General features: G+C 40.7%; 1 protein-coding gene across 1 annotated transcript; it reads left to right on the top strand.

The window, feature by feature from the left end:
• The first annotated feature begins 7568 nt into the window (after nucleotides 1–7568).
• LOC149121557 (olfactory receptor 7E178-like) lies at nucleotides 7569–8459 on the top strand. The gene has a single exon (XM_089316124.1). It carries the CDS (start codon nucleotides 7569–7571, stop codon nucleotides 8457–8459), a length of 891 nt encoding a protein of 296 aa, XP_089172250.1.
• Nucleotides 8460–16224: the final 7765 nt, after the last annotated feature.

Raw genomic sequence — 16224 nt, 5'->3', positions numbered from 1 at the left:
AAATAGATGAGCTTTCAATTCACCTCAAGGATCTAGAAAACCTACAGCAAACCAGACCCAAATCTAGTAGGAGAAGAGAAATAATTAAAATCAGAGAAGAAATCAACAGGATTGAATCAAGAAAAACATTCCAAAAAATCAGCCAAACGAGGAGCTGGTTTTTTGAAAAAATAAACAAAATTGACACCCCATTGGCCCAACTAACTAAAACAAGAAGAGAAAAGACCCAAATCAATAAAATCAGAGATGAAAAAGGAAACGTAACAACAGACACCACAGAAATAAAAAGAATCATCAGAAATTACTACAAGGACTTGTATGCCAGCAAACAGGGAAACCTATCAGAAATGGATAGATTCCTGGACACATGCAACCTACCTAAATTGAACAAGGAAGACATCGAAAACCTAAGCAGACCCATAACTGAGACAGAAATTGAAACAGTAATAAAGGCCCTCCCAACAAAGAAAAGCCCAGGACCAGATGGATTCACTGCTGAATTCTACCAGACATTTAAAGAAGAACTAACTCCAATTCTTCTCAAACTATTCAGAACAATCGAAGAAGAGGGAATCCTCCCAAATTCTTTCTATGAAGCCAGCATCACCTTAATTCCTAAGCTGGGAAAAGATGCAGCACTGAAAGAGAATTACAGACCAATATCCCTGATGAACATAGATGCAAAAATCCTCAATAAAATTCTCGCCAATAGAATGCAACAACACATCAGAAAGATCATCCACCCAGACCAAGTGGGATTTTTCCCTGGTATGCAGGGATGGTTTAATGTGCGCAAGACAATCAATGTGATACACCACATTAACAGACTGCAGAGGAAAAACCACATGATTATCTCAATAGATGCCGAGAAAGCATTTGATAAAATACAACACCCGTTCATGATGAAAACTCTAAGCAAACTGGGTTTGGAAGGAACATTCCTCAATACAATCAAAGCAATCTATGAAAAACCCACAGCCAACATCCTATTGAATGGGGAAAAGTTGGAAGCATTTCCACTGAGATCTGGTACCAGACAGGGATGTCCACTCTCACCACTGCTATTCAATATAGTTCTGGAGGTTCTAGCCAGAGCTATTAGGCAAGAAAAAGAAATTAAAGGGATACAAATTGGGAAGGAAGAACTCAAACTATCCCTCTTTGCAGATGACATGATTCTTTATTTAGGGGACCCAAAGAACCCTACTAAGAGACTATTGGAACTCATAGAAGAGTTTGGCAAAGTAGCAGGATATAAAATCAATGCACAAAAATCAACAGCCTTTGTATACACAGACAATGCCATGGCTGAGGAAGAACTTCTAAGATCAATCCCATTCACAATAGCTACAAAAACAATCAAATACCTTGGAATAAACTTAACCAAGGACGTTAAAGAACTCTACGATGAAAATTACAAAACCTTAAAGAAAGAAATAGAAGAGAATGCCAAGAAATGGAAAAATCTTCCATGCTCATGGATTGGAAGAATCAACGTCATCAAAATGTCCATTCTCCCAAAAGCAATTTATAGATTCAATGCAATACCAATCAAGATACCGAAGACCTTCTTCTCAGATCTGGAAAAATTGGTGCTGAAATTCATATGGAGGCACAAGAGACCTCGAATAGCTAAAGCAATCTTGTACAACAAAAACAAAGCCGGAGGCATCACAATACCAGATTTCAGGACATACTACAGGGCAGTTGTAATCAAAACAGCATGGTACTGGTACAGAAACAGATGGATAGACCAATGGAACAGAATTGAAACACCAGAAATCAACCCAAACATCTACAGCCAACTTATATTTGATTAAGGATCTAAAACGAATTCCTGGAGCAAGGACAGTCTATTCAATAAATGGTGCTGGGAAAACTGGATTTCCATGTGCAGAAGCATGAAGCAAGACTCCTACCTTACACCGTACACAAAAATCCACTCAACATGGATTAAAGACCTAAATCTACGACCTGACACCATCAAGTTACTAGAGAACATTGGAGAAACCCTTCAAGATATTGGCACAGGCAAAGAGTTTCTGGAAAAGACCCGGGAGGCACAGGCAGTCAAAGCCAAAATTAACTATTGGGATTGCATCAAATTGAGAAGTTTCTGTACTGTAAAAGAAACAGTCAGGAGAGTGAAGAGACAACCGACAGAATGGGAAAAAATATTTGCAAACTATGCAACAGATAAAGGGTTAATAACCAGAATCTACAAAGAGATCAAGAAACTCCACAAAAACAAAACCAACAACCCACTTAAGAGATGGGCCAAGGACCTCAATAGACATTTTTCAAAAGAGGAAATCCAAATGGCCAACAGACACATGAAAAAATGTTCAAGGTCATTAGTAATCAGGGAAATGCAAATCAAAACCACAATGAGGTTTCACCTCACCCCGGTTAGAATGGCTCACATGCAGAAATCTACCAACAACAGATGCTGGCGAGGATGTTTGGAAAAAGGGACACTAACCCACTGTTGGTGGGAATGCAAACTGGTCAAGCCACTATGGAAGTCAGTCTGGAGATTCCTCAGAAACCTGAAGATAACCCTACCGTTCGACACAGCCATCCCACTCCTTGGAATTTACCCAAAGGAATTTAAATTGGCAAACAAAAAAGCGGTCTGCAGCCTAATGTTTATTGCAGCTCAATTCACAATAGCTAAGACCTGGAACCAACCTAAATGCCCATCAACTGTAGACTGGATAAAGAAATTATGGGATATGTATTCTTTAGAATACTATACCGCAGTAAGAAACAACGAAATCCAGTCATTTGCAACAAAATGGAGGAATCTGGACACATCATGCTGAGTGAAATAAGCCAGTCCCAAAGGGACAAATACCATATGTTCTCCCTGATCGGTGACAATTGACTGAACACCAAAAAGGAAAGCTGTTGAAGTGAAATGGACACTATGGGAAACGGTGACTTGATCAGCATAGCCCTGACTGTTAATGAACAACTTAATATATTATCCCTCTTAGTATTTTTTTTTGTCTGTTCTACTTAATATGACTGGTGTAATTCTGTAATTAATACACAGTTATTCTTAAGTGTTAAAAATTAACTGAAATGTGATCCCTGTTAAACATAAGAGTGGGAATAAGAGAGGGAAGAGATGTACAATTTGGGACATGCTCAAGCTGACTTGCCCCAAGTGGTGGAGTTGGAAGCATACCAGGGGATTCCAATTCAATCCCATCGAAGTGGCATGTACCAATGCCATCTCACTGTTCCAGGTGATCAGTTTCAGTTCACAGTTGGTCATGGTGAAGGGACTGGGAGTCAAAGGGAGCACATAGACAAGTCTAGTACCTGCTAACGCTAACTGATGGAGTAAATAAAGGGGAGAGTGATCCAACATGGGAAGTGAGATACTCAGCAGACTCATAGAATGGCAGATGTCCTAAATAGCACTCTGGCCTCAGAATCAGCCCTAAAGGTACTCGGATCTGGCTGAAAAGCTCATGAGAGTATTTCAGGCATGGAAAGCCAAGACACTCTGGCAAAAGATCTCTGCGAGTGAGATCCCAGTGGAAAGAACAGGCCATCAAAGAAGGAGGTACCTTTCTCTGAAGGGAGGAGAGAACCTCCACTTTGACTATGACCTTGTCTAAACAAGATAAGAGTCGGAGAACTCAGAGGGCTTCCATAGCCTTGGAAACTCATGACTGGAGCATAGGGAGATTACTGATGCCATAGACAGGAGTGTCAATTGGTAAAGTCAACAACAGGAGTCACTGTGCGCTTACTCCTCATGTAGGATCTCTATCCTTAATGTGCTGTACATTGAGATTTAATGCTATAACGAGTACTCAAACAATATATTTCACTTTGTGTTTCTATGGGGGTGCAAACTGTTGAAATCCTTACTTAATGCATACTAAACTGATCCTCTGTAAAAAAAAAAAAAAAGAAAGAAATTATCAATTCCCAACTTGACTCCCACTGGGATTAAACATGACAATAGGTCTGCTCTGATTTCATCATCATTTAAAAAAATCATCTATTATTTTTCACTTTATGTTTCTGTGTGGGAGCAAACTGTTGAAATCCATACTTAATGTATACTAAGTTGATCTTCTGTATATTAAGATAATCGAAAATGAATCTTGATGTGAATGGAAGGGGAGAGGGAGTGGGAAAGGGGAGGGTTGTGGGTGGGAGGGACGGTATGGGGGGAAAGCCATTGTAATCCATAAGTCGTACTTTGGAAATTTATATGCATTAAATTAAAGTTTAAAAAAAAATGTTAAATAATGAATAGACCTTACCTTGGCTCACAATAGCTGGCCATACTCAGTAACATGGGTCCTATAATCTCATCAGTAGCATCTGCAGCATTACTATTGTTTATAGTTATTCAAAAATCAAGGCAGAGGTTGTTTTATATAGAATGAAAAAACCCTGAGACGCGGCAAACATTTTGTGTGGGTGAGACTCATTTTTGAGTTGGATATCATTGTAGCTTCCCGTGCCTTGGACAATGGTATACACTGACAAACTTTCTATCTCCATAATGAGAGAATTGTGTATTTTGTATTTTTAAAAAATATTTATTTATTTCAGAGGCGGAGTTACCGACAGAGAGGGAGTGACAGAGAAAGGTCTACCATCTGCTGGTGCACTGTCACAATGGCTAGAGCTGGGCCAATCCAAAAATCCAGGATCCTCCCATATGGACACAGGGTCCCAAGTGCTTGGGTCACCTTCTATGCCTTCCCAGGCCAGAACAGCGAGCTGAATCAGAAGAGGATCAGCTGAGACTTGAACCAGTGCCCAAATGGGATGTTCGCACCACAGGCAGAGGCTTAGTCTACTCTGTCACAGTGCCAGCACCAAATTCTGTGTTTTAAAATGTCACAGTGACCAAATATTTTGGTTCTAAACTTCCTTAGATGCTACGCCTGTCATAGATATGTGTGTTCTTCTTCCTGTATCCAGTAGACAATACAAGTACACAGGGGTGCAGAGATCCACACGCATTGTGCCTCTAGTGGGTGAATGATCTGGGATGGAAACATTGATTTCCTCACCCCTTCTCAGAGCACTGTCTCCTTCACTGGAGTCAAATGGAAATATTATTCTGTCTACAAGATGAAACATCTCAGTGAGTAATCATGGGGGGATTATGACTAGATATAACCCAGGGATATATATTCAATGGTATATCTTAATAAGAGGATGTAAGTTGATTACAATTGTTTTATTGGGGCAGCAGATGTAAATGATTAATAGTAAAATTGCCTGTGCACTGAATATTGCAACTCAAACAACTCTATTCCATGCACATATCTTATAGCTATTCTCATTTGTGTGATATGGAGACAAGAATTTTTGAAAGATTGTCAGAATAAATAGACAAATGAAATGATGTTCCTCTCTCAGGTAAGGACAGGAAACAATCAAAGTATATGAAGGAGACATGAGCACTTCACAGAGAGGCTTAAACCCAAGCATCAATGTATACTTGTACATTTCATGGGCAAGAGGTATAGAATTCTACTCAGATGAGCTTCAAGCACTTTGCAGGTAAGTTTTAGAGAAAACTATTTAGGGATGCAGAAATTACTGCTGACTCAGAGGGGCAGGCATTGTGATAAAGTAGGTTAAGCTGCTTCATCCATATTACATTGCCCGGTTCCAGACTTGGCTTACTCTTCTTCCAATTCAGCCTCTTGCTAATATGCCTGGGAGGCAGCAGATGATGGTCCAAGTACTTTGGTTCCTGCTACTTGTGTGGGAGACATGGATGGGGTTCCTTATTCCTGGCTTTGGCCTGGCACAGCCCCAGCTGTTGTAGGGATTCGGGGAATGAACCAGAGGATGGAAGATCAGTCTCTCTATCATTTTTTCTCCAGATCTCTCTGCCTTTCAAATAAAATAACAGAAATTTAATAACATATTTTAAAACTTTTTCTTACAACAGCTCTACAAGGGAGATAATTATTATTGCTATTTTACAGAGGTGGTAACTATTGAGTATCTTTACATTATTTTCTGGAATTCTGTTTCACATTTTTTCACCATTCAATGACAGTATAACCTAGCAAAATAATAAACTAACATTGCCTTTAGGCAGCTGAAGTTAGAAAAATTCATGTACCAGGAAGTGGTGACATAAAAATCCTTGAATTATGCATAGGAAGTCTGGGACTCAGAGCTGTCTTTGGAGCTTTCCTGATATCACTCACCTCAAATGGTTTATGATCAGAAAAACAACCAAGCAGTATTGCCAGGCCATTAAGTGACACATAAGAAAAAATTTAAAAATGTTCAAAGTAAAAAGCTCTCATATATCAGGCATTTATTAAGATTCTCAGGGGACCATACAAAGAAACCTGTAGAAAATTTTAAAAATTCAAATAGTTCTTAATAGTTCACTGTTTCTAATCATTGACAGGTCCAGAATACACTATTGTTCCAATGGTGGTCATTGATTTCACATGACTATGTGTATTAGACAATGACTTTTATGAAAATTTGAAGTCCACCAAAGCTAAGGACTGGAGTTATATATTAAATGGCACTAAGAGGCAAAAAGGAGTGAGTGTAAATAGCATAGTGGTTAAGGTGCCAGCTCCCACACAGTACTTAGGGTTGATTACTGGCCCTGGTTCCTGACTCTTGCTTCCTGTGAATACAGATCCTGGCAGGCAGTGGTCAGATGGTTGAGTCTCTACCCAGGGGAGACCTGGATTGAGATAGGAATAAGAACTCACAATCTCTACCTTGTTCCAGCCACAGCCATCACAGGCATCTGTGGAGTGAAGCAGTGGATGAGAGTATTCTTTCTCTCTAAGCAAATGAGCTAAACAATATTAGAGTGAGCACATACATCCATGAAGGAGGGGAGTCAGAAAAGCCAGGAATGGGTAGATCCCTGGAAGACAACAGACACACAACAGTATTTCCTGGTTGTGAACAATCAATGTTAGTTTGGGGTTCAGACAATACATTTGTAGCTTTATAGATGACTTATAAAAATTGTGACTGAAAGGAATTTGTTCCATTGTCTTAAAATAAAAAAGGCATATTTAACTGTTTTTAAATTTCCTTTAATTAGACTGTTTCTCATAAATACTAGATTGCATTAGACTCTGAACATAGACTTGTTAGTTCTAATGTTCTTGGCTTTCTAAAATTTGTGAGACTCTTTAAGGCTTTTACATAGAGAGAGGTAGCTCAGACACCAATCAAAAGATCTCTCACAAGACTGAGTTTGTCACCATTGAGAAAGATGACAGAATTTGGTTACCGAGTGTGAATATGAAAGTGGAGTTCCAGAAGCTACTGGAAAATTTGTATCATGCAAAAAATGCATGAATTTCACAACTGTATTACAACAAGAAAACCCTTTTCTTTGAATTCAACTTATTCTGTGAACACTAGCGTTACCCTCATGCTATACCCATACAAACTTGACTTGAAGACATAGAGAGTGCTGGGTGCCTGTTTATCTGTTTCCTTTTACCAATCCTACTTTCCTTTCCAAAAGGAGTCCAGGTTGTTTTGAAACACAAAATCTCACACAGGTCTCAGAATTTCATCTCATGGGCTTTTCAGAAGATCCAGCCTTGCAGCTTCTCCTCTTTGTGCTGTTCCTGTCCATGTACTTGATCACGCTGCTTGGGAACCTGCTCATCGCCCTGGCCATCAGCTCAGACTCCCGCCTCCAGACCCCCATGTATTTCTTCCTCTGCAACCTGTCCTTGGCTGATGTGGGTTTCACTTCCACCACGATTCCCAAGATGATTGTGGACATCCACACTCACAGCACAGCCATCTCCTATGTGGGCTGCCTGACACAGATGTCTCTCTTTATTATCTTTGGGTACATGGATGATTTGCTTCTGACCGTGATGGCCTATGACTGGTTTGTCGCCATTTGTCATCCATTGTATTACCAGGTCATCATGAACCCCTGCCGCTGTGGCTTCTTGGTTTCAGTGTCAGTTGTGGCCAGCCTTTTGGAATCCCCGATGCAGATTTTGATGCTATTAAGAGCTACCTGCGTCAAAGATGTTGACATTTCTAATTTCTTCTGTGAACCTTCCCAGCTTCTCACTCTTGCTTTCTCTGACACTTTCACTCATGACATAGCCATATATTTTGTTGGCATCATATATGGTTTTCTCCCTATCTCAGGGATTCTCCACTCTTACTACAAAATCATTTCCTCCATTCTGAGAGTCCCATCAGCTGGTGGGAAGTACAAAGCCTTCTCCACCTGTGGCTCTCACGTGACTGTTGTATGTTTATTTTATGGAACATCCCTTGGGGTGTATCTCACTTCAGCAGCCTCACTTTCTTCCAGGAAGTGTGCAGTGGCCTCAGTGATGTACACTGTGGTCATCCCCATGCTCAACCCCTTTATCTACAGCCTGAGGAACATGGACATCAAGAGGGCCATGTGGAGACTTCTCAGTCAGCAAACTATTTAGAGCACAGATTGGAAGGCAGCAAAACTCAGCATCCAGACCCTAAAATCTCACCTGGCTCATCACATCACACATGAGGCTCTCATGGCTTTCATGCATCTTCTTTTGTAACTGAGATTTCCTGTTTTGCTCTTTCTTTATGGAAACATTATATCTTTACCCTTGCATACCTGACTCATATTGTACCTATGGAGCCTTCTCTAGTTCATTATGGACGATCAAGTTATCCTGGAAAAAGAAAATATACTTTGCCTTTTTGTTATTTAAAATTGATATCTGGGCCGGCCCTGTGGCTCAACAGGCTAATCCTCCACCTTGCGGCGCCGGCACACTGGGTTGTAGTCCCAGTCGGGGCACTGGATTCTGTCCTGGTTGCCCCTCTTCCAGGCCAGCTCTCTGCTGTGGCCAGGGAGTGCAGTGGAGGATGGCCCAGGTGCTTGGGTCCTGCACCCCATGAATGACCAGGAGAAGCACCTGGCTCCTGCCTTTGGACAGTGCGGTGCACCGGCTGCAGCACTCCAACTGCAGTGGCCATTGGAGGGTGAACTAAAGGCAAAAAGGAAGACCTTTATAAAAAAATAAAAAAAAATTGATATCTGTTCCATAATTTGAATGTACTTTCCACTCACATTTGCATTCTTATCCTTGTAACTTATTTGACCTCGTTATCCGTGAGGATGCATATCACTGCTCCTTTTCATGAAACCCTCTAAGGAACTTTAACAATTCTGATGCCTGGATTTCACTACCAGAGGTTCTGATGTCTTGAAGTGATGTGTGGTCTGAGTATGGAAATTTCCAAGCACCCAGGATAAGCTGAAAAATTTGCTGACAGTTCATTAGTAACTTCATTTTATGTGATGAGTCATGTTTCCCTTGCTATTTCCATGATTTTCTCTTTGATATTTTTACAGTTTAGTTATAAATTGTGTTGAATGTGTTATAATTGGGGTTCATGGAGCTTAAATGTGTATGTCCACTTCTTTCTTCAAATTTGGGAAGTTTCCAATTGCAGTCATTATCTCTTCAAACTGGTGCACTTGCACTCTCTCTCTCCTTTCTGTGGATCTCCCACAATACATATGCTTGTCTGCTTGTGTTATCCCATAAGATCCTTCCAATAAATAAAAGCCCAGGACCAAATGGCTTCACTGCTGAATTCTATCAGATATTTAATGAGGAATTAATCCCAAATCTATTCAAGATATTCAAAGCAGTTGAAAGGGAGGGAATCTTCCCAAACATCTTCTATGAGGCCAACATCACCTTAATTCTTAAACCAGAAAAAGATACAACAAAAAATTATAGATCAATACCCTTGAGGAATGTAGATGCAAAAGTCCTCGACAAAATACTAACTAAATGAATCCAACAACACATCAGAAAGAACATTCACCCAGATCAAGTGGGATTTATCCCTGGTATGCAGGCTGGTTCAATATTCAAAAAGGAATAAATGTGATATATGTCACATTAACAAACTGAAGAACAAAAGCCATACGATGATCTCAATCGATGCAGAGATAGCATTTGATAAAATACAACACCCTTTCATGATGGAAACATTAAGCAACTTGTGTATGGAAGGAACACTCCTCAACAGAATCAAGGCAATATATGACAAATCTACAGCCAGCATCTTATTGAATGGGGAGAAGTTGGAAGCATTCCAACTATGATCTGGAAACAGATAAGGATGCCCATTATCACCACTGCTATTCAATAGTTTCAACCAGAGCCATTAGCCAAGAAAAAGAAATCACAGGGATGCCAATTGGGAAGAAGGAAGTCAAACTATCCCTGCATGCAGATGACATGTTTCTGTATATAGGGGAAGCAAAGACTCACTAAGAGACTATTGGAACTCATAAAAGAGTTTGTAAAGTGGAAGGATACTAAATTAACACACAAAAATGAATAGCCTTTCTATATGAAGACAATGTCATGGCTGAGACAGAACTTCTAAGATCAATCCCATTTAGAATAGGTACAAGAACAATTAAATCCCTTGGAATAAATTTAAACAAAGACGTCAAAGACCTCTATGACAGAAATTACAAAACCTTCAAGAAAGAAATGGAAGAGGAGATAAAAAAAATGTAAAAACCTCCATTTTCATGAATTGGAAGAATCAATATCATCAAAATGTCCATACTACCAAAAGCAACTTACAGATTCAATGAACTACCAATCAAAATACCAAGGACATTCTTTTCAGAACTAGAAAAAATGATGCTAACATTCATATGGAAACAAAAGAAACCCTGAATAGCTAAAGCAATTTTATAAGACAAACACAAATTGAAAGCATCATAATACCAGATTTCAAGACACACTACAGAGTAGTTATTATCAAAACTACCTGGTACTGGAAAAAAAAAAGATGTGTATACCAATGGAACAGAATAGACACTCAAGACATCATCCATGCATCTACAAGCAATATTTTTGATGAAGGAACTAAAATCAATCTCTTGAGCAAGGACAGTCTCTTGAACAATGGTCCTGGGGAAACTGGATTTTCACACTCAGAATTATGAAACTAGACCCTTACACAAAAACTAGACACTTACTCAAAAATAGATCCACTCAAAATAGATCAAACACAAAAATCTATGACCTGATACCATGAAATTACTAGAGATCACTGGCAAAACTCTGTGTGACATTGGCATAGGCAAAGACTTCTTGGAAAAGACACAAGAAACACAGGGAATCACAGCAAAAATAGGCTAATTCTCCTCTGCCAAAGAAACACTATTGACATGAAGAGGCAATTGACAGAATGGGAGACATTCTTTGCAAACTATGCAACAGATAAAAGATTAATATCCAGAATTTTGAAGAACTCAAGAAACTCAATCACAACAAAATAAACAATCCAGCTAAGAAATGGGCAGAGGACTTAGACTGGCATTTTTCTTTTTTTTTCAAGATATTTTATTTATTCATTTGACAGGTAGAGTTACAAACAGTGAGAGGGAGAGACACAGAGAAAGGTCTTCCATCCATTGGTTCAGTACCCAAATGGCCACAATGGCCAGAGCTGTCCGATCCAAAGCCAGAAGTCAGGAGCTTCTTCCAAGTCTCCCATGTGGGTGCAGGGGCCCAAGGACTAGGGCCATCTTCTACTGCTTTCCCAGGCCATAGCAGGGAGCTGGCTTGGAAGAGGAGCAGCCGAGACTATAACCAGAACCCATTTGGGATGCTGGTGCCGCAAGCAGAGGGTTAACCTACTGTGCCATGGCGCTGGGCCCTACACTGTCATTTTTCAAAAGAGGAAATTCAAATGGCCAATAGACACTTGAAAAAATGCTCAGGATCACTAGCCATCAGGGAAATACAAATCAAATCCACAATGAGGTTCTATCTCCTACCCCAGTTAGAACGGCTTTCATACAAAAATCAACAAACAACAAATGCTGGTGAGGATATGGACAAAAGGCATCCTTGTCCACTGTTGGTGGGAATATATACTGGTATAGCCACTGTGGAAGACAGTATAGAGATACCTCAGAAATCTCAATATAGACCTACCATATGATCTAGCCATTCCACTCTTGGGAATTTAAACAAACCAAAAGAAATCAGCATATGAAAGAATTATCTGTACTTCATGGGTACAGATAATAATAGGAATAAATACACGAGGCAGACAAAACCTGCCTTTCTGAATGCTCTCCTACAGGACAATTTGGCTGAGAGCATGATGGCTTGCTAGGTTGTCTGATATGCTGGAGAGAGAGATTAGTCAGTCTGTGGTGCTCATAGACCACCACCAAAAGCACTGTACATCTCAGAGTGCTCAAGAGCACACAGGAGGACAGATCAGCCTGTGTCTTCAGCCTTACAGAATGCTGGTCCCAAGGGCAGGCATTTGGCCGAGCAGTTGGGATTCCCCTTGGGATGCCCACATCCCATACTGAAGAACCTGAGTTTGACTCTTGGCTCCTCTGTCAGTTCCCTCTTCCCATTAAAGTGCTTGTAGAGAGGCAGCAGATCTTGGCTCAAGCAATTTCATTCCTGCCTCCTGTGTGGGAGACTCGGGTTGAGTTCTTAGCTCCTGGCTTTTGCCTGGCCAAGTTCTGTGGGTATTTGGGGAGTGACCTGGTGAATAGAAGAACTCTCTCTTTGTCGGCCTTTGTCCTTCTACATTTAAATACAAGTGAAGAGTTAATTTTTAAAAAGTCTGATACTAATGCAGTAAAAATTGTGCTTGTGTCAATTACTCCCAGAGTCATCCACATTAGGAGGCCCAGGGCTGTCTGTCTTCCCAACAGTCCTAAGGAGAGAGCCTCAGCTCTTATTGCTTACTGGGAATGATGGGGCAATGGGACCTCATTCCCCAGTCATGCCCCACAGCAAGAGAGCTCAGCCCAGTGTGTTCTATGGGATACAGATGACATATGCGGCACTGTTGCAAGCATTTTTTCCTCCTATACCAGACCAGTAGGATGGTTGGAATAACTAGACTGACCAGCCCCAAAATGAAAAGTGTCTACCTGAATTTTATAGTCTTGGTTCATTGGAGGCAATTCAAGAAATCTAACTCAGAAATCTGCTTTGCCTTCACACTACTGCTATCTACTATATGACAATACACAAACTAGCGATGCTTTTGTACATATGTAGGATCTTTCACAAGTTCATGAAAATACATAATATCAACTTATCAGTTAATTACAGTTTTCTGCAAACTTTTAAAGTGTGCTTTTTAACCTACTGCTTCTGAAGTATTGGAGTATAAGGACAAAGAAATATGTAACTATCAATAGTTTTGTAATCTATGAGTATAATTCAGTAAGAATCTTAACCTGGAGATGAAGACTAATTCAAATTAGTAAAAAGCACGTGAGTTCCCAAGACATAAAATACAAACCCAAGCAAAGTCTTAGGAAATGAAATAGGAAGCTCTATTTAGAGACTAATGCTAACCAAGAAAGTGAAAAGAGTATCTGATTATTGGTATACAACATACAATTCTCCTGAGGTTTCATGATGAATAAAATGGATTGGGAGACATAAAAAAAATCACATACTCAGCTATGAAACTGAAAACAGAAGTCTGAGTTTTATGTCAAGATTTTGCAACTTGGATGTCAGCACCAAAGGGCACAGGTGACCTTCCTTGTGGACAGGTTCCAGGTACACTTATTTTCTCCTATTCCTCTTCCATGAATATCGGCAAGTCCTCAGGGACTAGGGTAACATGGACTGGCTGGCTAATTGGGAGCTCTGTGCATTGAGCATCCAAGGTCCTAATAATGAGCTGGCACATTCATACCTTGGCCTTCCTGGTGGAAACATAGTGGCTGCACTCCCATTGTGAGCATCTGCACCAGGAGGCCCCTGCCTGAGTCTGTCTCCAGTCCTGAGTGCAGAACCTGAGGCTCCCTCCATTGCACTCCAGGCAGAAGAGGAGCAGCGGAGCCCTCACCCTTGGTCATGCTTCAGTTGAGACTCAGCGCAGCCCAGTAAGTGTGGAGGGATAGCAGGGAAGGAGGTTGGACTCTTAGGAACATTGTTTTCTCATCAGAAGGAAAGTGAGAGTTGGGCTAGACTTGTGGGAGGGAACCAATAAGCAAACCTTCAGCCCAGAGGACTGTGAAGTCTATGTTCTTGTTTCTCACAGGAGTCCCAGATATCTCATTCAGAGTTTGGCTTTCCTCCTGTATTAAGTCTTACTCCTTTGGAATCCTCTTCATGACAGCAGCAAATGCATCTCTAAACTGTCTCCTGAACTCAGAAACATGATCATAAAGGCAATGATGAGGATGCCAGAGACCATAACATTGTGAGCATTTATTAAGGGCTTCCTAAGTGCCAGGCTCTGAACTGTTGCAAGTAGGCTGTTTCACTACATCTGCACAATCTCCCAAGTTTTGTTGCACAGATTAGCTCAGGAAATTTTTGTGACTTGTATCTGGTTATCAGGTACAATGAATTGAGGCCACATCTTTAAAAAAAGAATTATTTCATTTGAAAGTTAGAGAGAGGGAAAGACAAAGAGTGAGAAAGGTCTTCCATCCACTGGTTCACTCCTGAGATGGCCACAACAGCTGAGGCTGTGCCAGGATGAAGCCAGGAACTCCATCCAGGTTTCTCTTGTGGGTGCAGGAGCCCAAGGACTTGGTCATCTTATGTTGCTTTCCCAGGTGTGTTACCAGGGAAATGGATTGGAAGTAAAGCAGTCAGGACTTGAACTGTTGCCCATATGGAATGCCAGGGCTGCAGGCTCTCTTTAGTCAATACACCACAGCACTGGACCCTGAAACCACGTCTGAATCAGACACAGGGCACATGGCCACTCTGGTAACCCCAGCAGCAGTTTCACTTTCTGTCCACTGTGCTCTTTCCATGGGCTTCTCTGATGATTGTGGGCAGTCATGTGTGAAGTGTGGTGGAGCTCAAAGGCTAAGATCACAGGAGCCCAGGCCCATGATAACTCAGAGGAAATGCCTCTCCTGACCCCACACCTGGGTTTCACTTCTACCTCCTTCCTCACCACTCTTGTAATCACTCCTGTCTTTTCAGAGACATAAAAATGGGGTGTTGGTTTCCATTTCTGACTGCAGAACTGGAAAGAGATAACCAACGGTCCTCAGAGTTTCCTGTAGTTTAGATCACTGGAGCTCTGCTTAAGTCTTTCTGAGCAGGAGGAGATAATGAAGAAGTTGAATACACCAGTTTCATATGCTGACAGTGTAGTGTTGAATCCTATCTGCTCCACTCCAAGTTGTTGGCATCTCTGAGAGTCAGCATTGTCATTTGAGTTGGGACCTCATCCACAGAGCTGACAAAGCTCTTGTCCTCCAATGAGAGGACTTCAGAATGTTCATGGAAAAATGGAATGAAAAGTATGAATTACTGCCTTTTTTTTTTTTTAGTGGTGATACATTTTGAGTAGTTTTATTAAGGTATAATTCACCTATCATTTGATTCACATATTTAATGTTTGTAGTTAGTAGTTTTTTTCTTATCTTTTATTTAATGAATATAAATTTCCAAAGTACGACTCATGTGTTACAATGGCTTCCCCCCCATACCGTCCCTCCCACCCACAACCCTCCCCTTTCCCACTCCCTCTCCCCTTCCATTCACATCAAGATTCATTTTCGATTATCTTAATATACAGAAGATCAGCTTAGTATACCTTAAGTAAGTATTTCAACAGTTTGCTCCCACACAGAAACATAAAGTGAAAAATAATAGATGATTTTTTTTAAATGATGATGAAATCAGATCAGACCTATTGTCATGTTTAATCCCAGTGAGAGTCAAGTTGGGAATTGATAATTTCTTTTTTTTTTTTTTTTACAGAAGATCAGTTTAGTGTACATTAAGTAAAGATTTCAGTCGTTTGCACCCCCATAGAAACACAAAGTGAAATATACTGTTTGAGTACTCGTTATAGCATTAAGCCTCAGTGTACAGCATGTTAAGGACAGAGATCCTACATGAGGAGTAAGTGCACAGTGACTCCTGTTGTTGACTTTACCAATTGACACTCCTGTCTATGGCATCAGTAATCTCCCTATGCACCAGTTATGAGTTTCCAAGGCTATGGAAGCCCCTTGAGTTCTCCGACTCTTATCTTGTTTAGACACGGTCATAGTCAAAGTGGAGGTTCTCTCCTCCCTTCAGAGAAAGGCACCTCCCTCTTTGAAGACCTGTTCTTTCCACTGGGATCTCACTCACAGAGATCTTTTTGCCAGAGTGTCTTGGCTTTCTATGCCTGAAATACTCTCATGGGCTTTTCAGCCAGATC

The sequence above is a fragment of the Oryctolagus cuniculus genome, chromosome 16 (assembly GCF_051225735.1).
Source record: "Oryctolagus cuniculus isolate XC-2025 breed Fujian yellow rabbit chromosome 16, ASM5122573v1, whole genome shotgun sequence".
NCBI lineage: Eukaryota > Metazoa > Chordata > Mammalia > Lagomorpha > Leporidae > Oryctolagus > Oryctolagus cuniculus.
The sequence above is the reverse complement of the archived record's forward strand: the minus strand, read 5'-3'. Positions and strand labels throughout refer to the sequence as shown.

What these genes read in the sequence shown, in the direction of transcription:
- LOC149121557 (XM_089316124.1), top strand. Translation starts at nt 7,569, where the DNA reads ATGGGCTTTTCAGAAGATCCAGCCTTGCAGCTTCTCCTCTTTGTGCTG.